Source organism: Zeus faber (assembly GCF_960531495.2).
Source record: "Zeus faber genome assembly, chromosome: 1".
Lineage (NCBI taxonomy): Eukaryota > Metazoa > Chordata > Actinopteri > Zeiformes > Zeidae > Zeus > Zeus faber.
The window spans coordinates 20,541,550-20,566,762 of record NC_137193.1 but is presented as its reverse complement, the minus strand read 5'-3'; the positions used below and the strand labels follow the sequence as shown (position 1 = coordinate 20,566,762).

Genomic DNA, 25,213 nt, shown 5'->3' with positions numbered 1-25,213 from the left:
CCCATTTTTATGGAGCTTAATATCTATTTCTCTATCCATCTCTCCATCCATCTCTCCATCCAGCTCCCCATCTGTCTGTCTGTCTGTCTGTCTGTCTGTCTGTCTGTCTATTACACCTTGGCAGGCCGCTACGGGTGAGTCCCAGGCGTGGTTGCCGAGCGCCGTGCGTCGGCAGGTTGCCGTGGCATTGCCGAGGAGCCGGTAGCCGCGGTCGCAGGCCCATCGCACCACGCTGTTGATGTGTCCGCCCGTCTGGGAGGAGATGGAGCCGTGCAGCGGAGAGTCCGGAGTGGAGCAGTACAGCGCTGCAGAGGAGGAGCAGAAAACCAAACCAAACCTTAGCTGTGACCTTGCGGCTGTTATTTACTGCAACTGCAAAATCAAGTTCAAGCTAGCCATTAAATCACTGCCTCTGCTAAACCTCACTTGCAGTTACTATGATTTAATAAGAACACCAGTAAACAATTAATAGCACAGTAAATCTTCACATTTTCAACAAGCTATAAAGTAAATATGGCAGAAAAGCAACAATATAGAGCAACGGTAGTAGTGTGACTATACATGTAGTCAATCGTATAATCAGTCAAGTGACTGATTATACGATTAACTACATGTATAGTCACACTACTACCGTATCACACCTTCTAATCAATGCTGCTAAAGATTATCATTAGCAATATTTATTCATCGTTTTAGATAGAGTTTTCATTCTTTATGCAGTTAACAGCTTTAGATTATGGTGAAAGAGGCAGGCCTGAAAGCTACAATTTTGTATAAGTGAATCTGCTGAATGTACCATTAACCTTGTAGAAACATACATCATCTGGATGCATTAAAAGCTAGAAAGTCATGTAGACAGAGGCAGACAGGCGCAGCAGCTCGGTGTAAATGCAGAGAAAGAAAGCGCTGGATATGGAAACTGCCTAATTACACATGTGTCAAACTGGAGGCCTGCAGGCCAGATTCAGCTCCTCGCAAAAATTTGATCCAGCCCATAAAATCTAATCAACGTTGTCTTTTAATTCTGGCCTGCCCAGCGGCGGCCATGTTCCTTCTGTGTTGCTCACTCATATGTGCAGTGATTAATTTGCGTTAACGGCCCCTCTGCAATCAGCGGAAGATTGGAGTCAAAGGGCGATATGGGGGAATAAAGTGAAATGTGCATTTCCACTCAGATTTAAATATAAATAATTTTCCTTTTCCAGTGCAGCCCTTGATGATATTGAGTTTGACATGGCGGTCTTGTGAATCGAGGTTACTGATACATGAGCATTTCCTTATCTGACCTTCTCCCTCTGCACAAGGACTAATTTCCCCACAGCATCAGTGTCTGCCTCACTCTGCCTTTACTTATCTCCATGCATTAGAAGAGTGTAAAGTAGTAGTAAAATAAAGTCGGGATACATACTTTGGTACTCACCAACATAGCGAACTTTGAAGCCTCTTTTGTTGGTTCCGTGGTCTGAGGACCAGCGCACCAGGAACTGGTGGCCGGACGTGGTGAGGTTGAAGGGCGTCGGCAGGTCGCCGCTCAGCGTCGCCAGCGTGGGACTGTTGGCGGTCGGACCTGGGACAGTCGAGGAGAACAAGAAGAAGAAGGAGAGTCGGGTGAGATGGTGACCATGGTTATGTTTACGAGAGTAACTTTGTGGCAGGATATTTGTACTTGAACTGAAGTACAGGATCTGAGTACTTCTTCAATTCTTGATAGCAACAATGTTCAGATTGTCCAAAAAAAAAAAAAAAGGACATTGTGAGTAGTGAACCTCGCTTACCATCAAATATCTCCAACACGTCGAACTCTCTCTCGGTGTGAAAGCTTTCAAAGGTGAGGGTGACGTTGTATCCCCTTTCCACTGTCACGCTCCAGGAACACATCTGGAGATTGGGGTAACTCTCTGGCCAACCGGGACTCAGGATGACACCTGAAGAGTCGTATCGCACGTCGTGGGCGGGGCATTGGACTGGGTGGGAAAGCACGAGGGGAGTAACGTCTTTAGTATGTTGTAAATAAATCACATTACTTCATTTATGTAGACGTCACATAAACACACCTTGGCACATTGGAGGCGGTCCATCCATTTGTAGTCTGTCTCCTAGGCGACAGGTCAGAATCTCACTGCCCACCAATGAAAAGCCAGGATGACATCGGTACCTTATAATGTCACCTGTAGGGGTGGCGTCAACGTTAGAAAGCTTTTTGAGATTGTAGCTAAAAAATTTAAACACAACTTGAATATCTATCTTTTCATCCAATATTTGGAAATGCGTGCAAATTGTGTGCACCTTTTTACAGTAGCTGTGCGATGCCGCCAGAGGGGGCAACAAATTGGGAATTGCGATCAAAGCAATTTTGGCATCGGATTTTTAAATCTAATTTCAGTGCTGTAAAATGAAGTAGTAGGTTCTTTTTGAAATTGATTTAGTTGCTGTTTTAAAGGGATTTCTCAGTCGTGGCCTGACAGACTGACTCACCGATCTCCAGCTCCCCGTCCTCCATTAGCATGTCGGCGTTGGCCACTTCTGGAGGAGGCTGGCACACTCTCAACTGGTAGGCTGGGAGGAGAGGAGATTGAAAGAGGTGAGCGACCAGGAAGAAGGGAGCAAATAAGACGTACTTAAACAATATATTTTTGTGAAAGACATCGCTTACGCTCGCTTACGCTCGCTTAACATTTCAAATGTTCTTTGTCCACCTCACCGGTGTCAATGAAGAGAGAAGTGAAAGGCCCCGACAAGGAGCTACTCTGCAAACACTACACCGCGTTGCAAATTATAATGCAAATTGATTTAAGTGTCCTAAACATTAAATTTTTTGTTTTTCAATTAAACTCATGGATGGTATTGTGTCTCAGGGCTCTTTGGATCACTGAAATTAATCTCAGACACATGTGATAATTAGTTTGCCAGGTGAGCCTGATCCTGCAAAGAAATTCAAGCAGGAACTCTCCAAAAACTCACAAGTTCAATGGAGGCAAGAATTGTGAAGGTGATATCAAAGAAGGCTCCTATGTTAACATGTAACTTGGCCTGTTTTTGATTGAAATAGCTTTTGATTTCAGTAAATATGACCTCCTAATGCTGCACATTCAACAAATGACCATTTTCAGTTCTTTACAACCTATGAAATGTTTTGAAACTCTGTTGTGCATAAGAATTTGGAACAGTGCATTTTGAGTTTTTTATTTAAAAAAAAAATACTGTTATCATTGGGAGGTTTGTTAAATAACATTCTAATTATACCCTAACGGGTGATGACTTGAAATTATACTGACTGACATTTGCATCGACTATTTAGGAAAATCGGAGAAAAATATTATTTGCATAATAATTTGCAACGCGGTCTACACTATAATGACTGACTGTCAATGTCGAAAAAGAACTGCTAAGCAATCCATAATTGTATTTTATATAACTGTATAGACTCTCAATAGTTCAGCGTCAGAGAGCAACCGCCATTGGCAACCGGCCAATGATATCTGAACTGGGAAAATTGCTGAATCTCACAAGCTGCGCTACGGCCATTAATGTGCAAGCTGACACTTGATGCCTGTGATGATAACCCGCCGGGGTGCCTAAAGAAACAAAATAGTGACGTTATGTAACCTGTTTGTAACCTGTTTGCTATTTACTTCTTGAAACTTTTGGATTGTCGTTAAACTCTATTTTCAAGTTCAGATGCTGCTCAGGTCAGCCACGCGTCGGGACGAAAAAAAAAAAAGACCAACCTCACAGATAAAGCGCTGCCTGGAACTATAAAAAGGAACCGACTTCACAGCTGCCGAGCTGAAGACTGTAATCAATATTACTGCATGACCATAGATCACTCACTAACTGTGAGGGTGAGCGAGGCAGCGGGAGGGAGAGAGAGTGATAGAATATACAGGCACCGGCAGACACAGAGGGAATGCTGAGGGCTATAACTCAGGATTAAATTGACTATGAAAATGAGACCTGCCAATAATATCTGGTGCTCTCATGCATATCAAAGCCCCCTGGTCTGTTTGTGTGTGTGCGTGTGAGCGTGTGAATGTGTGTGTATGTATGTGTGTGTGTGTGTGTGTGTGTGTGTGTGTGTGTGTGTGTGTGTGTGTATGTGCGTGTTATCGGGTGTGTGTGTGCGTGTGTGCATGTGAGCATTGTCCAATGTAAATTTACAGTATGCCTGTTCGTGTAAATGGATATAGGCTTATGCATGGATGTATGTGTCTTTTGGAGAGAGAGCGTGTGTGCATGTGTGTGTGTGTGTGTGTGTGTGTGTGTGTGTGCATGTGTGTGTGTGTGTGTGTGTGTGTGTGTATGTGTGTGTGCATCAAAGCCAGGTAGAGACGGAAGAAGATCAGAATTTGCACTCCTTGTTCTTTCAGATTGTCTTTTTTTTTCCCACGCTACATCCAGATTCTCATCACATCATTTCAGCCTCGTGTCCGTCACAACGTTGTCAAACACCGTCCGCCGCCATCTTGGCTGAAAGCCTGACTAGGACATACCAGGCGCTGTGGATGCAAATGGCGGGGCGATGAGATACGAAAACACACACTAAAACCAGCACCGAGGACCTGAATCTGGTTATCTGCTGTCACTTCTAAAGAGTGACTATGACCGAACACCATCCTCTTAGTATTGAAACAAACATATTACAGAGAAAATCACCCATGTTAGAAAAAGGTGATTTGTGAGAAAGGACTCTGCCAACACTTTACCTGACTCTAAACTACAGTATATTATTCTATTTTATTTGACTGTTGTGTTATCACAGAAGCATTAAACATGCGATTTATCCTGTGCATAGTATCGCATTTTGTATACATATATAATATATATTTTTACATATATGACCATTTCTGTTTTGCATTTTTTTGGGGTATTTTTGAGGTATTTGTATATATTTGAAAAAAAAAAGTATTTTTTTATTTTATAATTACTTCACTTTTTGTTCTATTTTATTTAATTATAATTTTTATTCTATTTTATTCTATTTTTTCAGACTGTTAAGCTTTATTAAATGCTTATTGTCTGTAGTGAAATGCACCAAACTTCACCAGAACAAACTCATAGTATATGAAATGTTACTGGCAGAATAATCTGATTCTAATTCTGAATACAATGATGTAAAATTGTCATATTACAGTGCATGCTCTCTTTAAGCACACACAGACAGCCAGAGACAAAATATAAAAAGCGTCTGTTAGTTCTCATGTTCTTCTAATGTTTTGGTTTAAGTCTTCAGGGAGTCTCAAATTCAAGTCTTAAATTCGGGCGTAAAATATCTCGAATTGAACATTTAATTATGATAAATTGGATATGAAATTCATTGTGAAGTGCAGCATAGAAAAATATATCAGGTATAAAGTGACAAAACAAGGAGAGTAATAATGCTTAACGATTGAGTGGAAGATAGAAAAAAGGTATGTGTGCGTGTGCGTGTGCGTGTGCGTGTGTGCGTGTGCGTGTGTGTTTCAACAAGAAACAGGAGAAAAACAACTAGGGAGAACAAAGGGAATTCCAAGCGGGGATCTTTCAATGACGAAGACACTATCGACGTGTGCAGACACACTTCTTCGACCGGCTTTCGCTTGTTTCACACGGTTACATGAAGCACGGGGCCATGTGCTCACGCAGTTTGATGACCTGTGTCCAATAACATCGAGCCCAAATAGAGTCAAGTTAACAAAGAATTGCATATGTTGTTCTAATGACTGTCTGGCTTTTTGGAGATAAAAAAAAAAAAAAGCAATCCTATTTTTCTTTTAATCTGTCAACTTTTAAGAACAAAGAGATTTCTAACTAGAGTTTTGAGCAACCAGAATAACGTTGGCGTCTGCAGGAACACAAAGTGAAAGCTAAATAAATTGGATGTGAGGAGTTTATTCTATGGTATATTTTAAGGTGTCAGGAGTCAGCTCGGGACAACTAACTCCAACAAACTGTTTAAATCAAGTTAATTTCAAGTCTAATTATAAAAAAATTAATTTGTGGCATTCGAAATTACTTTTAACATCATAATTGGTCATTCTCTAGCTGTCTAATCCAACTAATCTATGCTGTCATTATTCAGCCTAATTCACACTGATTTCCAACTGTGAAGTTGAGATTATTCACATTGAATGCTATTTAATTTCTCTCAACTTCATCAAATAAAGATGTATATGAATATTTATTTTAAAAACGAAATGGCAACTGGACCTCCAATGTCAGTCGGATGACAGGAATGTATCCCCAAACATTTCTATAGCAAGGCCCAGACCACGCCTGTGGGCCGCCTGCCATGCAAATAACATTTAACTTGCAGATGTGGACAACAAATGTTGTAAATGAGTACATATAGATTTAGTAAAAAGGTACTCTATAAAATGATTATACATAGAGGTCCTTTGTCTTTTGGTCCAGAGTGATTGTTGGGAATGCTCCCACTTACTTAAATGCTCTTGTAAAAGCACATGTTATCCCCCGGATGCTGCGCTCATCAAATGAGCGTCGCCTGGCTCTGCCGGCCGTACAACCACGGCAATCCAGTCTATTCTCATTTGTAGTTCCACGTTGGTGTAACAAGCTGCCAAAAACCACCAGAGCAGAGGCCTCCCTCTCTGTCTTTAAGAAGCAATTGAAGACCGGGCTCTTCAGAGAGCACCTCCTCTCCTAACTTACAATTACTTAGCACTACTTAGCAGTATTTATTTATTGTTACACTAATGTTTCTGTTGCAATGTAGCTTGAATGTTATTCTCCCTTGTAAGTCGCTTTGGATAAAAGCGTCTGCTAAATGACTAAATGTAAATGTAATGTAAATGTAGATTTGATTAAAAACGTGTATATTTTTGTTTTACACTTTATAAGTATATATTCCCTGTGATTCCTTCGAGGCCCTCTAGGGGGCTGCAGACCCCAGTTTGGGAACCCCTGTTCTACTCAGATAAGTTATACCCCATGGTAAAGCAAGCTCCAGCAGAGCCACAAACATGGCGTTAGACCCTCCTGCTGGTGGTACAAACTGGGCGCTCCACGACAGGACCGGACTGACTTCAAATGGAGAATCAGCCTTTAATGACCGCATCAGATAGGGCCTTGATGCGGATGATGCAGTCGACACTTTAGAGGACAGAATCCACTCAGGCGTTCCCGCTAAACAGATCAATGTTATCACTACCGTTACAATTACCGACAACAATGCTTGCGTCTTAGACCGCTAACTCAGGACAAATGAGTCGAGGATGAGCTGACCGTAACGAGGACAATACTGGCAACTGACTAGAAAGATTTCAGTACCGCGTTTCCACTTAAAGTATCGATAGCATCTGGGCCACTAGACACCGCCCCCACTCCCGCTGACAGGAGCACTATGCTCTTACCGTGGTAGCTCAGGACAAAGAAGCCAGCGCCGGAGAAGTCCGAGTGGAACTTGATGAGGATGATGTTGGAGGTGGAGTAGACCGACTCCAGTGCCGTGTTCCCACTGAACTGGCCGATCTGAGGAGACGACTGGTCGGGACCGTCCCTGCGAAAACAAATTGATCTCACTTATCAATATTAAGCAGCGGAGGAAGGAGCCTCTCGTATCAGATCGTAGAAACACCCTGTATAGGCCACCAGTCAATCGCATTGTCACACGCGTTCTCTCACACCTCCCCCAATGACTGTAATTCTTTAGAGTCGCAACCCAAACACAGGGAGAACGTGGAAGACTGAAACCCAGGTCTACGGAACTGCAACTTCCCCTCTACATTTCAAAACAGGGAGTCTCAAGATTTTTCATACCAAGGACCATCAGTTCGATGTGCATTAGGCCACAGACCCCATTTGATGACAGTCAGTCTGAGGAACCCTAAACTGAGATCATTTTTGGATTTGGTATTATCCAGTACTAGACCTGTCTGTAGTTACATAGATAACTAGGATCAAAACAGTCATTATTTTGCATGATCTAATGGGGATAACGTCTTGTAAAGGAAATAACAGTGATCCTTTTGCGGCAGACCCAATGGATCACTTGAAGGCACCCTGGTGGTCCCTGGTCCCCATTTTGAGAAGCACTGGTCTAACAGACAGTAAAACAGGACTCAGAGACAACAAGGCAGTTTGTTGCCATTGGTCAATAAACGGTAGATATGCTCTGATTGGTCTCATGGGTTTGCCTCATATGCATGGGAGGGTCAATCCATGAATGTAACTGTACTTTACGTTTACTCACAGTGTCAAGTGTGAACACTAGGAGGCACAACGCTCTCCTTTAACGCTCGCCTTTTTCTGGCTTCAGGAGAAAGATGTTCGTCTTCATAAATACAGAGTAAGGAGGCCGGGGGCATTGTGGAAATTTAAAAGCATAGCACCATCATGTAATAACCTAATCTCGCTCTGTGGTAAGTCTTGGTTGCTGACGGTAATGCCTTCTTCAGTATGGCATGTGCGGAAGAGCTGAACAGCACAGTAAGTGTGTCCGGAGGACACCCATAGCCTGTCAGGATGTTCCCAATGAAAAAAAAACAAAACGCTCCCTTCACCTTTAATGGCCGCACCGCCCTATGTCAGATAGGAGTTAACTAATAGCAGGGTCATTAGCACTAATTGCACCATATCACTGTGAAGTGCAATGGTTATTTCCCGCTGTTAGGTCTCCAATGATGAGACCAATTCCCCATAATTATATCACAGTCAGTGTACAAAGGAGATAAAATGCCTTTCATGTAACCTTTTCTCAAGGGGAGTAATGACAGGAGTAACAATTATCTGCGGTTCAACTCATATTATTACTATTGGTAGCATTCATGATGGCGATAAATGGCATAAACCAGTGGTATATATTTTGAGTAAAATCACTTAGAAATAATATCAAATATGCATTAATTCATGGTGCGGAATCTGCTGCTGAATCATATACATGTATGTATATTTGTATGTATATGTATGTAGATAGCAGTTGTGATAGCTATGATTATTTATTGTCTTAGTGATGTGATCAATCTTGCTGTTACTGTGGGTCTCCCACCATGGAACCAATTAGCAGATCGGATGTCAGTTCGGCTGGAAGCAGACCGCAGTGAAAATCACACCTCCGCCACTGATACTATGCTCTCGCTGCGCCAGCTTTGTCGCTGGTTCTGTGTGTGGGGGGGGGGGTGTGTGTATGTGTGTGCATCAGTATGTACTGTATAAGTTCAGCGGTTGGTCCAGTGTTCCAACAGAGACTGAGGTCAGGTACATGATGTGGCCTGCTCAGCACACGTTGTGTGACCAATTCAAACTCCTGTGGGTGGGCATCACGTGGCTTGTGAGCGTGCTGCTCTGTGGAAGCGCCAGAAAACGAAAAACCAAAAAGCACAAGGAAAACACTGCTCGTAAATAGCCATTTACATTACCATCGGCACGCACAATTCAGATGATTTACTTTTGAGCGACATCCATCCGCTATTAGCTCCACAGTTCAGTTCTATAGCTGTTGCTAGGTAACTGGGTAGTCTATGGCTGTGCTAAGGCCAACTTGTAATTGTACTTTGCAGGGTGGGTGCGCTGATTCACAGGCAATGCTACGGAACGGTTTTTAAAATCCCCAATACTAATATAACATGAAGAGGCTGACGTGGCAAAAATTGTGTCGGGCGAGCAAAAGTACGAAATAGATTCCCTGCAGCAACATGGCATTTAAAGAACAACCTGGCAAAACTCGGTCTATTCATGGCTCTGCTTCCGTCTCCTGCCTGGGTGCAAGTACCCAAAGAAGCATCCAGAGAGCCTTTAAGAAGCGGCCATGACAAACCGTCTGGTGATGCTCTCCCCGACTAGAAAGAGTAATGGACCGAGAGTTGAGAGGTAGGAAAATGCAGGACGGATAGGAGGGATGGGAAAATCAAGGGTGGAAAAGGGGAAGGTGAAAATAGTCTGCTGTAGCAACTTTTTTTTATCAGAGGCAAGATGTAGTCATGGCAACACAAAATCCAGGAATTCACCCAATTAGTGGTTAGCGCTGAGAACAGGTTAAAGAGCATGGCATCGTCAGCTTGCGTGCGTGTGTGTGTGTGTGTGTGTGTGTGTGTGTGTGTGTGTGTGTGTGTGTGTGTGTGTGTGTGTGTGTGTGTGTGTGTGTGTGTGAGAAAGGGGGATTCGCTGAATACAGTCATTTATTCATGTTCTACATTACAAATGATATGATATAGTTTAGTGCTCTTGCCGACTCAAATAAATCTTCTTTGCCCCAAATACGTCTTTCAGCCCTGTTTACTATCCGTGAAGAAAATCAACTTTAAACAGGCTGCGTGTCACATTTTGCCCAAATAATTAGACTATGTCACACAAAATATACGAGAGGAAGTCAGAAGTCAATGCATAAATAAAATAATTGAATCAAGTCTCCGACTACTCAGTTATTGTAAAATGGGATGAGCCACTTCTGTTGAACCGCGGATGGTGCTATGAAGTATGATAGTTTCAAATTTGCAATTCAGCCTCAACGTGTATAAACCCGACCAACGAGAGAAAGAAAAAAAAAATCCAAAATAACTAGATAGCGGTAGCGAGATAGAAATAGCTAATGTTGGACATAAAAATGGAAGCATTCGCTGATCATCCCGTCCTGCAATATCCAAAAACACTTGACTGTCGTTCAGCCAAGGCTTCAAGCGTCGGAGCAGCAGGCTGATTCTGACGGTGAAGCTCCACCTACCAGACAGTGATGTAGTCGTATATGGGTTCGGTGCTGAGCACGGTGAAGTTGATGTAGATCCCGTGTCCCGGAGGAACTCTGACGCTCCACACACAGTCCTGGAAGTTGGGATACTCCTCCGGGTGTCCGGGGGAGTAGATGGTTCCATTCAGTGACGTGATGTTCCCGCCACAGAGAGCTGTGAGACACAGTGTGAACAACGGTCTTAATAAACTGTCGTTGAGGGATTCTCCAGCCTGAGAGAATGGGAGACTCGTTGCCTGCTTCCAATAAAGTGTTGGAGGAAGACAGCCCGGTTCCACTTTGGGAGAATTACCATTATATTGAAGTTTATTAATATTGGAACTGTGTGAATGCCTAGTTGCACTACTGAGCAAATCACAGTGAGCTGCACAATATTGAGGTAAATAAAGTGTCATTGTAGTATAATTACTCAGGAATCAGCACCTCAACTTTTAATCTTTTCCTCATTATAACCATTTGTTGAACTGTGCTCCCACAATGCAAATCTCATCCAGTCATACCAAAGTGTTTTGTAGAGCACCATCATCTATTCAGGGAAATTAGCGACGGAGGCGGTTGTATCACCTTCACATCTCGGCAACGGGTGGTTCCAGGTGCGGCTGATTCCGTGTAAACACGTCAGCGACGCCTCTCCGATCAGGGAATATCCCGGCAAGCATTCAAACGACACTGTCATCCCCACGCTGAAGTCCGTGCCGATCACGATGCCGTTTCGGAAAGGCCGGGGGTCTGGACAGCTCTGCAGCTGGTAGGCTGGACAGACAAGCACCCCATGAAGTGACTTAAAGGTTAGTAGTTAGTAGTTAGTAGTTAGTAGTTAGGACAAGTTAGAACCTAGGACACACGCTGCTAGTTAAGTACAAATAGCTTGTAACAAGATAATACTGTATAAATCCCTGGGTGGGGGTCAAGAAATAATAATAATAATAATAATAATAATAATAATAAAAAAAAATATATATATATATATATTAAATAAATAAATAAATAAAAAATTAATTAACAAATAAATCGTTATAGATATTATAACTATACATAAATATATAGATAAATATTTTTTTAAACAAAAATTGTTGAGCTTCAACAAATCAATGAAAACAATAACAGAACAGGCACAATTATAATTATTTCAACTCAAACAAGCTACAGAAGGAAAATGACTCAATTGTCTTCACTGTCATAAACAAGCTTAACATGCAAGAAAGAACCTAAGAAGGATGTTGTTTTCGCAAAAAACTGTTGCTAACGCTTTACCTTGATAAGTGATGTGGAAGCCTGGCTTGTTTTGGGAGTAGTCGCTGTGGAAGAAGAAGCTGGTCTGGTGGGTGGTGCTGAACAGAGGCTTGGGGATGACGGGTCCGCTGAACCTGTCAATGACCGAGCCCGTCTCCATGTTGCCGCTGCGGATCTCCAGGTAGTCGTGAATCGCTTCAGTCGAGAAGTTTAGGAACTGGAGGTGGATGCCTGAGCGAAAATAAAACAACATAAACCTGGCGAGTTCAACTTTTAGTTATTATATGAATTGATCGTGTTTTCTTTTGAAGGAGACTATGAATTATAGCTCATACCAAACGCGTCTTCAGCTACATCTTCATTTACATCTTAATTTTTACAATTATTGAGTTAACATAAGTGAGTGATTTAATGGGTACAAGATAATTAAATTGCTAAAAGACAGAGAAAGAAAAAGCCAGACAAAAGCCTGATAAAAAAAAAAAAAAATCTATAGAAGGATGGAGATATTGCAAGGTGATTATTACCAAAGCCAATGGGTAAGTTGACTGTCCATGTGCAGTCTAATCCACTGGGGTAGTTGCCAGGGTAACCAGGACTCAGAATGACTCCGCTTACATCGGTCAGAGAACCACCACAATGCGCTGCAGACACACACACACACACACACACACACACACACACACACACACACACACACACACACACACACACACACACACACACACACACACACACACACACACACACACACACACACACACACACACAGAGTGAAAGGGAGAAAAATGGTTCGAGTGCTAACTGCACAGAGATAAGAAGCAGCTGATGGCCTCGACACAGGAGACCTTCTTCTCAACACTTCTTGCCTTGCGCCAAAAACAAAAGGACATTGATTTCACAACAAATAAGCACCGTAATCACAAGAATAAACAACACGACAGTCCTCAAATTACAATGGGAAAAATTACATGGCTCACTCTGAAACCCTGTATGGTTAGAAATATTAATGCATTTTAAAAAATGGGTGGCATCTGTCCTTTGTGTTTTCTTTCACAATCAAATTACATTCTGCGTGTGTGTGTGTGTGTGTGTGTGTGTGTGTCTAACACCTACCAATGCACAGTGGCACTGGATAGTTCCATCTCCTCACAGGCCCGGGCATGCAGGTGATGTGGGCTTGGCCCTGGAAACAAACCGGCAGAAATAATTTAAATATGGAAGAAAAGAGTTGCCTTTCTTCTCATTTTGACATTCAAAAACAGCCGAAGAAAGTTCTAGTTTTGGTAATGAAATGATCCAAAACTGTCTGAGACACAGTGCATGCACCACTGAAGGTGACATAAAATCCCCTTTCTTAATCAAAATTGAAACACCAGTGGGACATCTGCTACGATGGTGCGGTGTAAAGAATAAAAAGGTAATGTTGATGTGTTACCTGGAGGGAGTATCCTTGTTCGCAGGAGAACTGGACAACGTCTCCCACCATGTATCTGTCCCCCTGCTTGATGCCGTAGTTTGGAGTCTGGGGCTCAGGACACGACTCCAATCCAATAGCTGATAACAAAGATCCCCCCAGAAAAGGTGATTAGAGCGCATCACTCGGCCATTATGTTTAATACGGGCAATCCGGGGAACGTCAGGTGCAGACTAAACGAAAACACAAAGCAAAACATTACCAGTGTATTCCAGGTGAAAGCCGGCTGCTGAGACACTGATGTCAGAGGTGAAGCTCAGATAGAGGTTGTTAGACGTACTGTTCAAGAGGGGCGGAATGGTGGTGCCTAACAGAAGACAGATAGAGAGGGAGGGAGAGAGAGATTACTTTGCCCCCTTAAACTGTATGTTCTCAAATGATTTCAAGTCACACGCATTTTGGCTTTACGTGAATTCGAACGTCGAAGGACATTTTCAGAAGAACTGCTGTGTGTCTTGTATTCATATATTCGAGTTCAGCGACTTATTTTAACCCATGGGTCCTGTTCTCTACTGGTCTGCGAGGGTACTGCAAGTGTGCAGCAAAAACATTGGCAAAACATAAATACCCTCTTTCCTCAACGAGTGACAGGAGTGTAGCAGGCCTTTTTTGGAAGCAGGCTTATATTAGAGGCAGGCTTGTATATCAAATTCCCTCTGTTTAATAAGTATATTTGATCATATTTTAATATGAATTTTAAATCAAACTTCCTTCCCTCTGGTTGCCATTCCATGTAAACACGTGTATGGTGAAAAAAGAGAGAGCTAGTAGCTACCCTAAAAGTCACACTTGTGGTGGTAGCCGACAGGGGATTTACAGTTTTCCGAGGCTTGGAGCGTTGGGGAGCAGCAGCGTTCAGAACAGGGGATTTGACCCAGGAAGCGCTCTGCGATCTGCTACGCAGCAGTAGGAAATGGAGTAAATTAAAAACATCTACAATAAAAACACACTGTTTTTATTTCCTTTGTTTGGGACCGGAGCTTTGCACCACAACAGCACCACCAGAGGCCCATTTTTAATTTGACCACTGGTTTATATTTGTGGAAATACAATATTTGAATTGTTAAATCGATCTATATTTTAATATAAAATGAAAACGAATTTCATGGTATTTTTTTATTTTTTTTATTTCTCCCGTCTCCCATGTTACTTACTAGTGATTGGATTTGGGCCGCAAAACATTTTTTAGATTTTCAAGTGGGCTGTGAAAAGGTTGGAAACCTCACTCAGCAAAGAAGGAATAAAAAAGAACGATAAGAGCTCTAAGTGCATAGCTCATTAGGGGTCTTTTTTTTTTTTTTTCAAAAGTGTAGAGTGGGCTCGGCTTGTTTTCACTCTAATGAAACATTAGTCCACTCTTAAGGCCTTTCTCGGTGAAGATCCCACAGTTTGCCCATAATCCGTCCTGACAGCGACTAATTCATTCTGCCATCTTGACAAAAGGTGTTTGACATGTGGCAAATTAATTCTTCATTCGTTTCCAGTGGGAATGTCTTAGCTTCACACTGTGATGGTAAAAGTGGGAACGTGTTTTAACATTAACTTGTGGCAGTACGTGGGATCTTTTTCCTGCAATTATATTTCAGTCACTGAAGTTAATATTGTTTTATATCAAAACAACTATGCCCAGTGCTCTCTGATGTGAAATGCGTATTTAATTGCTTTTGGAGGAGCCAAGTCAATTAATTTTGTGATATTGAACACAAACGACATTCCAGCCAAATCCAAACAAGACGTTTGAAAAGACGCCCTGCTAAGATTTGGCTTCACAGTCATGTGTATTTAATATTTTAGTATTCAAGATAACCAAGAAAAGTGAATTTGAAAATTCCACATTAATACAACCCCCTGCAAATCAATTGATAGCATAGAATTAAGACGTGAGGACCGTACTGGTCACAATATCAGCATATTTGTCACAGGTGGGTAAGAAAATACCAAAAGAGGCTGGCGGAGCACCGTCAATACGCTTTGTTGCTAAACTTCCCAATATGTCGGTGAATGAATCCCTGCTAAATGAGCAGATGTCAGTGGGTGTGCTGCTCAATCCCTGCTGGGAAAGCGGCATGGAAGCGGTTTTGTGCTAATTGTTTTCTTTTATCAACAGGTTAACATCTTGGCAGGGAGCGGCGTGACCCAGTAAAGTCGTGCAGGGAAGAGCTCAAAACATAAACAAAGACAGGCGTGCGATATGCCGAGCACCAGCTCGCTAAGCACGGCTGACGAGTAAGGAACATCGCATATACCTTTTTGGTTGCTGTGTTTGACATGAAAACTTAGTGACCCATTCTTTTTTTCCCCCATCTTCATGAGGATTGAAGGCCTCCACCGGTGAGCCAGTTTCAACTCAAAATGAATGCCATTCAGGGATAGTTCAGTTTTTTTGGGGGGGGGGTGGGGATTCCACAGGAGCTAGGCTAGCTGATCCCCTCTGCACCCATGCATTGAGCTAACACGGTCGGCATGCAGCCCACCGCTAGCTCTGTACTGGACACACAGGATTGGAATTCATATAGACCCCCCAAGCTAGGACCCCTAAGTGTACTGCACATTCTGCATTCCGTTGGGGGGTGGAAGAGAGGAACTGATGAGAGTCCCCCCCCATTATGCACGGTGCTTTTATTGCACATGCACACACACCTGCACGCACGCACGCACGCACGCACGCACGCACGCACGCACGCACGCACGCACGCACGCACGCGCACACACACACACACACACACACACCTCGAAACGTCTGGTCACCGTATACTGGCCTGCTTGTCTGAATCTGGGTAAGACAGACACAAGGCCAATTTCCCAAAAACTAGAATATCCCTTGAATGGAATAAACATTTCATGAGGTCAAATCGTTCAACAATCAGATTTCTGCGCAGATTTTAGAATATCGTAGTTTAACTGAAGGTTTGTCGGATAACGACAAATGCCCCTTTAAATGTTTTACGTATGTCCATATTTGGCTCACAGGAATGCCTTCCCCTGATATTATTATTTTCCCATAAAACATGTCCAACATATTAACAAAGCATTTTCCTGCGAGCACAATGTAAGTCAGCGTCATAGCACGGATGCTCATAGAAGTATAAGTCAGTATACCAAACCAAACCGCCGCCACACAGCCAACTCCCATCCCTCCTATTTTTTCGGGAAGGCGGCGCGTGACAGTTACTTCGGTTAAATGAAAGTCACGACACTGTAGTTTATCCACCACAACACGCCGCCTCTTAGTCAAAGTATATCGAGAGGGAATTTGTTACCGGAGTAGCTGCCCAGCCGCGGCGCGTGGTTGTCAGCTCCGTCATAGAAATCCAGGGAATCCCAGTTGTGCTCCGTGGCGAAGCTCACGACCTGGATCTGAATCACAAGAGACGGGGGAGAGCGGAAGCCGCCAAGTCAAGGATTCTCCTCCTCAGGCGATAAAACAACTGGAGTTGTGGCGTCGAAGTGCAGCACCGCGGTGCGCATTCCCATCCTTCTCTCCCCTGACTCAAAACTGGACCGCGAATAAACACGGCCCATTTATTTCGTAGATCTATTTATTCAGGGGGTTTTTTTCTCAAAAAGCCGTCACGCGGCGGTCGGCGCTAACCTGAATCCCGGCGCCCTCGGGAACGGAGACCTTCCACACGCAGTTCTGGTTGTTGTCGTACGGTTCTGGGTAGCCGGGCGATAGGATGGTCCCGCGGCGTGAGCTCAACACGCCTCCGCAGGGAACTGCGGCGGGAAAAACAAATAGGAAAAAAAAAAAAAAAAACAACAACAAAGAGAGAGAGAGAGAGAGATTGAGAGAGAGAGAGTGTGTGTGTAAACAGTGGGCAGCAGAACACCAGAGCTTAAATAGGTCTAGATTACTGTATGCTTGGTGCGGCGTCAGAAGGAGGACCGGAGTGTTTGTCTGACTTTGTTTGGAGATGGAGCGGTGTTTACCTATGCACGTTGGCAGGGTGTCGTTCCACTGGGCCAGGTTGTCTGGCACGCTCTCGCACCGGATGGCGCTGGAGCCGTGCAGGAAGTAGCCGGGGTTGCACTCGAACTGCACCAAGGAGCCCGTGGCAAAGTCGTTCCCGAGACGTTTCCCAAACCGCGGCTCGGGGACCGAACTGCACTGGGTGGAACTGGTTCTTGGGACGGCTGGTGGGTTTGGGAGGTTGTTTTTATGGTTATTGTGCGACCAAAAATACTTGATTTTGTAGCCGCTTTTATCAAAATGTGCACATTTCAAACACTTGGCTTTGTTTGCAATAAAATGATGGAAATTGCCAAAAATCAAAGAGAAATAAAAACCTGGTGGCAGTCATGGTTAGCCTTTTAAGACTACACCAAATCACCAAACACACACGAGGCCTTGAAAACGAGTGTCGTGATTTTTTTGGACGCTCTTTGCCCTTGACTGACCTTGGTAGACGAAGTGGAATCCTTTTGCCGTCTCAGGACCGACTGTGGTGAACTTAATGGTGATCTGGTTCCCAGAACTCAGAGGTAGAGACTCACCTGAGAAGAGGGTGAGAGACGGAGAGAAAGAAAAGTGGTTGTGGCAACCCATCCATCCATCCATCAACCATCAATCCATCTATCCATATGTCCATCTATCCATCTGTCTATCTATCTATCTACTGTATCTATCCATCTGTCTATCTATCTATCTACTGTATCTATCCATCTGTCTATCTATCTATCTACTGTATCTGTCTGTCTGTCTGTCTATCTATCTATCTATGTACTGTATCCATCTATCTATCTATCTATCCATGTCTATCTGTCTATCTGTCTATCCATCTATCTATCTATCTATCTATCTACTGTATCTGTCTGTCTGTCTGTCTGTCTGTCTGTCTATCTATCATCCATCAATCTATCATCTATCGATCTACTGTAACAATCTATCTATCTATCTACTGTATCCATCTACTGTATCTGTCTGTCTATCCATCTCTCTATCCATCTCTCTATCCATCTATCTATCTATCTATCTATCATCCATCAATCTATCATCCATCGATCTACTGTAACGATCTATCTATCTATCTACTGTATCCATCTATCTGTCTACCTACAGTATCTTCCTTACCAGAGTGGGACCCAGACAGAGAGGACAGCAGGGTGTTTTGCTGCGTAGGTCCATCGTAGATTTCGACAACATCGTTAAGAGACGTCTGGAACAGCACAAACTGCCCAAACAGAACTGGTGCAAAGAAAAGGAGAGAAAGAGTGAATAACCTGAAGGTGAACGAATTAACATTCCACGCCACCGTTTGTGCCTGACCTTTCAATAATTGAGCACAATTCAAATTGTAGTTCTTCAGATATAAAATGCCATTAACCCGGTGTGTCAACTTGTATTTGAAGCCAAATGTCAGCAACATTGTTTAAAAACTATGAAACTTAAGAGAGCTGTAAAAAAACAACCAAACGTCAGTAATGTGCACATCTGATGTGTAAGTCTGTTGAGTAAGATATGTTAGTGTTTTCCATAAGCGCGTTAACTATTTAATTTTGTTTGCCAAACGATATTGAAGGAATTATTCACGCATTAGACTATATATTCTAGTAATACATACATTCACCTTTTTGTTCCCCTAATAATAGTCTCAGGAAACAACTACGGCAACAAGCGAAGAGGTAGAGAGGTGATAAAGTGATAAAGTGACAAACAGTGCAAGTTCCTTCTTATTTCTTTCTTGACTTACTCTGTTTGTTGCTGATGACCCAAATTGAGATTCTAAACAAAAGGAAACTCAGCTGTACGCTAACAAGAAAAGGCCTGGTAGGTGTGGTAAGAGAATGTGCAGAGGACAAATTAAATAGGCCATCTGTGTTGGGATTATGTGTCTTGCTAAAGGGAACTTCAGCCAGGAAGAGCTGCCGGGATGATTTGGTTATTTGGAGCCACGTCCTCACCCAAACTGGTGTCCAAGAAGTGATACTGTACAGCACGAGCTGTTGCGCTTTTGTGTGTGTGTGTGTGTGTGTGTGTGTGTGTGTGTGTGTGTGTTCGAGGACAGCTTTAGAAAACTTTTTATTTTAAAAACTTAATAAACAAAGTAAATGACTTACACTGCTGTTTCTACTACTATTATTACATATGCTCCCCCTACATTCTATTAAATCCTAAATATCCTGTATTCAATTATTATTTTAAACCATATGAGACATGATAATCATGGAAATGGTAAAAAAATAAATAAAAAAAAACAGAAGAAGAAAATTCTCCTTAAATGTTGGATTACATTGGAGGATCTATTATTTGAACATGATGTTACATACATGGATACAGTAGTGTGAGCCTGCAGCTATGTATCATACAGGTATGACTACACCGGCGATTCAAACCTCATCTTCTGATTTTAACTTCCATGTGATGCACAACACACAGATGTTAAATATACAGATTTTCTTTGCCGCAACATTGTTTTTTGTTTAATTTGAGGGAAGTGAGTATAAACAACAGATCACCCTATTGAGTTGAACTATGCATGTCATCAACATGTTCTTATGTTGATAATCAGTATTCTCCACCAGAAGGACCTAAGGAGATCCACGTTATGTCAAAATTACATTTCACCCCTCGCCCAGACATTCTTTCCCCGTGCAGGTTTCTACAATATTCATGTCTTCATTTCTTTTCACTCCTGACGAGCTAAAGCATCAGTGATGAAAAGTATGGAGATAAGAAAAACCTGGCTCATTTCCACTTGTCGCGGTAATAATAAAAGGCCGCCGTGAAATCAAATAAGTGGCCGGCATTACTTATTACAGCGCTTGTCTCCTACAGCAGAGGTTTCCAGAGAGCAGTCTGAAGACCCCCAGGACTCTTCTAGGGGCTTCAAAAAATATTTAATTTCATTATTCACCAGGACTACAATTTGACACATCTGTGCACCCATATTGTTCTATTGGCCACAGGGATAGCGATATCAAATCAAAAAAGTATATATTTTTAATGGAGTTTTCCAGACGAATGGAGCGAATAGGAACTGTTGACTCTATTAATTAAGCAAAAAAAATATGTTTTGAAGGACTCTTAATGGACAATACTGAATTTTATAATAATTCCTGATTAACAACAGAGATCTGCTAATAGGATGCCATACACATTGTGTGTGTCTGTGTGTGTGTGTGTGTGTGTGTGTGTGTGTGTGTGTGTGTGTGTGTGTGTGTGTGTGTGTGTGTGTGTGTGTGTGTGTGCGCATGCATCCGTGTATGTGTGTCTGAGTTAACTTACCGAATTCTCTGGGTACAGATATGGAGTAAACACAGCTGTGTCCAGCCGTGTAGTTTCTGGGAAAATATGGAGACAAAACAGTTCCTTCTGAGCCTGTCGAGCGGCTACCGCAGGGCGCTGGAGAGGGACACACACACACACGCACGCACACACAAACACACACACACACACACACACACACACACACACACACACACACACACACACACACACACACACACACACACACACACACACACACAATCCAGTTGCTGAATCTTCATTCATATTAGATCTACAATTACTTCAAGTACACTTTCGACCGACTTTCGTTGCCATTCGTTTTTGGGAGACACAGACACAGCACCCGGACTCTTGGACACAGGGATTTTTTGTTTCATGTTAACGTAAATAAATAAAATATATAAAATAAATAAATACATCTACAATGGAAAAAATATTTTTATTGGTTTTGTTTGGAGAAACTGACAATCCGACATTATACATATATATATATATATATATATATATATATGACAGAAAACATGGAAAAGCATAAAAGATCCCCTTTGATAATGTGTTTGTGTCACACCCTCCACTTCCCCCTCCTCTTCCACCTACACTACAGCCAGTCTGTCTCACTCCCCCTCCCCTGTCTGTTTGTTTGTGTGTGTGTGTGTATGTGTGGTGGGTGTGGCTGCATTCTCCGGCTCCCTCCTGAAGACGTCACTCACTCTATATGCTCTGCCTACGCACCTGCCGTCCATCTACTCATCAACAGGCAGTATTTAACCCCTAGCTTTCCATCCACTCATCGCCAATTCATTGTTAGAACTACCACGTTAGTCTCGATCCCGGCCGCTCTGTGTTTATTCTTGAGTCAGGGTATTTTCAGTGTTGGATACCCAATATGTATTGTTATTTTTCCCTGTTGTCTACGCTCCGGTTCCCTGCCTGACCTGACTGACCTGCTTGTCCTGCCTGACCTCCCTGTCCTGTCTACATGCCTGCCTGGCCTGCCTGGCCTGCCTGTCCTGCCTGCTTGACTTGCCCCATCTGCCTTGCCTGCCATCCTCTTACCCCCTTGATCCCGTCGATAAACCCCTGTTCATTTTACCACTATTCCTGTCTCTGTGTCTTGTGCTTGGGTTCACTAGTCTCAGCCGTCACAGTACGATCTGGCCAACCATGAACCGAGCAGACACAGAGGCTTTCCACCAAGCCCTTTTCAATCATGGTATCCTTCTGGGGCAACACGAACAGGCCCTAAAGGACCGCTTAGGAGACATCTCTGTAACCCACTGTAACCTCCTTAACCAACCTACTCCCCAGGTCCCACTGGTAGTTTCATGCGAGGCCCTTGGCTCACCTCCCTACTATCGTGAGCATGTTGTCCCGCACCTGAGCATTTTGATGGCGACCTGGGTTCCTGTCAGGTGTTCCTATGTCAATGTTCCGTGGTTTTTGAGCAGCAGGCTTACACATATGCCTCTGACTGTTCCCGCATTGCTTAGCTGCTCGGCTTGCTAAAGGGAGCCACTCTCATCTGAGCTTCCGCAGTGTGAGAGAGACAATCAACCATCTGCTCCTCTTACACAGACTTCACCCAGGAGATGAGGAAGATTTTTGATCATCCCGTCCAGGGGAAGGACGCAGCCAAGCATCTCCTCTCCCTCTGCCAGGGCTCCTGCAGTGTTGCCGTGTAAGCGATTGAGTTCTGGACTCTCGCTGCGAAGAGTGGGTGGAACGACGAGGCACTGCAGGACGTGTTCCAGAGCTTCCTTCATGAAACCATCAAGGATGAACTAGTCTCCCGAGAGGAACCGTGAGACGTCGATGAGTTGATCTCCCTGGCCATCAGAGTGGACAACCATCTCCGTGAACGCTGGAGAGAGAGAGGTCTCCTAGGCCACAGCTGTCTTCCTCTTTCCCGTCAGTAATTTCCTGATCTCGGCCTCCGAGTAGTCCCAAGTTCCGCCGAGACATCCTGAGCAGCTCCGAGTTGGAGAGCATGCAACTAAGTTGAGCCTGTTTAACTCTGGAAGAGAGGGCTTGCCATTTCAACACCAAGTCCTGTTTGTATTGTGGCCAAGTTGGCCACTATCTCTCCACCCGCCCAGTCCGCCCAATAAAAAGTTCCGGTTTTTCAGTAGTGGGAGAAGTACCAACAAGCCGAGCAGCCTGGTCTTCCCCCTCTCATGCCCAGCTCGATGTCACCCACTTGTGGCGCACCCAGTCCTTGCCCCTCTTGGGCCTTATTGACTCAGGAGCAGATGAGAGCTTCATAGACCACAGTCAGGCCATGCAAATAGGAATGGAAGCTGAGCCCTTAGATTCCCCTCTAGAAGCCAATTCCCGCAATGGGATGCTGCTTGCCCAAGTGCAGCACAAGATGGTTCCTTTAAAGTCCCTGTAATGGTAATTTGATGATTTGTTTCTAAACACATTTTACATGTTCAAAAGTAATTGCTGAAAACTTGTGAAAAGACTGTGATCGATGTAGTACTGAAATGTGGAGATAGACCGTTAAACAGTTTCTCACCATTTTTGTGGTCCGGATTTTTTGGCCAGGGCTAAATCATGACTCAGTGACATAGAGCGCTCATACTCGTCATGGCCCCTCCACTTAACACCATAGAGCATCAGTGGTGAAATAAGCTAAGCCATCAGCCTGAGGTTTGGGATAAAACACTGTTTTGGGAATAAACACCTGGAGTAAAAGGCATCTTCAGGGAGACAGTGACCTCATGCCAAGTCTTGGCACAGGGAGACGCACAACGGAGATTCTCCGCTCCGCTGAGCGCCCCCCCCCCTACAGAAAACAAATTCTGGCCTTTGAGCCTGGAACAATAAAGAACCGTCCTATCGGTTTGCCCGGTGGGGTTTGGTCACATTAGCACTAGCTGCATGCTAGCAGGCTGCGGAGCCCCGACCTGGCCTGCAGAGGAGCCAGCAGAGGCCACCAGAGAGCGGGGAGTCTCGCAACCAAACAGAAGCACTTTGAGGTGAGCAGCTAGAAACACAGGACTGGGTGCAGCAGAACATGTAAACATGGAAGTAACTCCAATGTAAACGTAACACGGTAATTATTACGCAATTGCGCGTGGATTCAGCGTCCTCAGTAGACAGGCCCCCGGCATCTCAGAACAGAGGAAAATGGCGATTTTTTTCAGATATTGAAACCTAATTTTATATACTTGCCGATTTTTTTAATCCTTCAAATTTTGCTGGGTGGATAATAACACATTTTTCTGTGGTGCGACAAAATTTTATTTTCACTTTACAGGTACTTTAACTCTGTTGCTTTCTGGTTACCATCAAGAGTTCATCAGCTCCCTCACCATTCACTGTCCACACACACCGGTAGTACTAGGTTACCCCTTGCTACAGACTCAAAACCCTGGACTGAACCTCAGGCAAGAAAACCTCCTGGGGCACATCCTGACATTCCCAATGCTTGCTTTCTGCCCCGACCCCAGCTACCACCATGACACTGCCCCTGCCAGGGCCTCCTGACCTGTCCTCTGTTCCGGAGCCTTATCATGACCTCGCCCAGGCATTCAGCAAAAATCACACTGTGTTCCTGCAACCTCACCTTTGTGAACTCTGGCCGTTTCTCCCAATCGGATCATGGATGATCGCCCTGCCTATACAGTCCAGTTGTTGCTGAATGTGCACTACCGTGGTCGTGGCCTGCAATACCTGGTGGCCTAGGAGGGCTACGGTCCCGAGGAGCATTTATGGATCCCACTCCCAGATTTTGGATCTTTCCCTCATCCGGGACTTCAATCAGGAACATCCGACCGGTCCCAGACCTGTGCCAGGTGGTGCCCCTAGAGGGGGGGTACTGTTATGCTCTCCACTTCCACCTCCTCTTCCAACTAGCCTGCAGCCAGTCTCTCTCTCTCGCCCTCCCCTGTCTGTTTCTGTGTGTGTCTGTGTATATGTGGTGGCCATGGCTGCATTCTCTGGCTCTCTCCTAACAGCGTCACCCATGCCACCTGCTCTGTCTACTCAGCTGAGGTCCATCTACTCATCACCAGCCAATATTTAAATCCCGGCTCTCCAATAAAAACACAAGTTTTATGTTGTTTTTTTGGGGGAAATGCAAAGCGGTTCGGCATGACCAGATAACCATTTATAGACATCCATGACGAGCTGACATTAGCCCTTGCAGAGAGCAGAAAAAAAACGTTGCAAAAATGGAGCGCTCAGAGCGTTTTGCTCACAGGGTTTACCTTATTCATTCGTCTACCTCATTATTTGACACTTTGGCCACGTCTAAAATGAACTTCCAACATTGTAACATTATATATATATATGACAGAAAATCTGGAAAAATATAATGGATGCCCTTTGACCATGTGTTTGTTTCACACCCTCCACTTCCGCCTCCTCTTCCACCTACACGGCAGCCAGTCTCTCCCCCTCCCCTGTGTGTGTGTGTGTGTGTGTGTGTGTGTGTGTGTGTGTGTGTGTGGTTGTGTTTGTGTGTGTGTGTGTGGTGGGTGTGGCTGCATTCTCCGGCTCTCTCCTGAAGACGTCACTCACCCTACATGCTCTGCCTACTCACTTGCAGGTCATCTACTCATCAACAGGCAGTATTTAAACCCTAGCTTTC

The 25,213-nt window shown here is 43.8% G+C and overlaps 1 protein-coding gene across 1 annotated transcript in view; it reads right to left on the bottom strand.

Annotated features, from left to right (window-relative positions):
* The window catches only part of csmd3b (CUB and Sushi multiple domains 3b), a gene marked incomplete at its 5' end in the record, with an annotated part of 405,005 nt that overhangs the window by 31,745 nt on the left and 348,047 nt on the right, over positions 1-25,213 (bottom strand). The window contains 19 exons of the mRNA XM_080014654.1: positions 117-305; positions 1,409-1,567; positions 1,776-1,964; positions 2,055-2,168; positions 2,476-2,556; positions 7,350-7,495; positions 10,655-10,832; positions 11,243-11,431; positions 11,933-12,142; positions 12,439-12,555; positions 13,028-13,097; positions 13,350-13,468; positions 13,591-13,695; positions 16,649-16,745; positions 16,981-17,105; positions 17,319-17,522; positions 17,787-17,882; positions 18,460-18,573; positions 20,614-20,730. Coding sequence (XP_079870780.1) covers positions 117-305; positions 1,409-1,567; positions 1,776-1,964; positions 2,055-2,168; positions 2,476-2,556; positions 7,350-7,495; positions 10,655-10,832; positions 11,243-11,431; positions 11,933-12,142; positions 12,439-12,555; positions 13,028-13,097; positions 13,350-13,468; positions 13,591-13,695; positions 16,649-16,745; positions 16,981-17,105; positions 17,319-17,522; positions 17,787-17,882; positions 18,460-18,573; positions 20,614-20,730 — 2,619 coding nt within the window. The remainder of the gene's footprint in view (positions 1-116; positions 306-1,408; positions 1,568-1,775; positions 1,965-2,054; positions 2,169-2,475; positions 2,557-7,349; positions 7,496-10,654; positions 10,833-11,242; positions 11,432-11,932; positions 12,143-12,438; positions 12,556-13,027; positions 13,098-13,349; positions 13,469-13,590; positions 13,696-16,648; positions 16,746-16,980; positions 17,106-17,318; positions 17,523-17,786; positions 17,883-18,459; positions 18,574-20,613; positions 20,731-25,213) is intronic.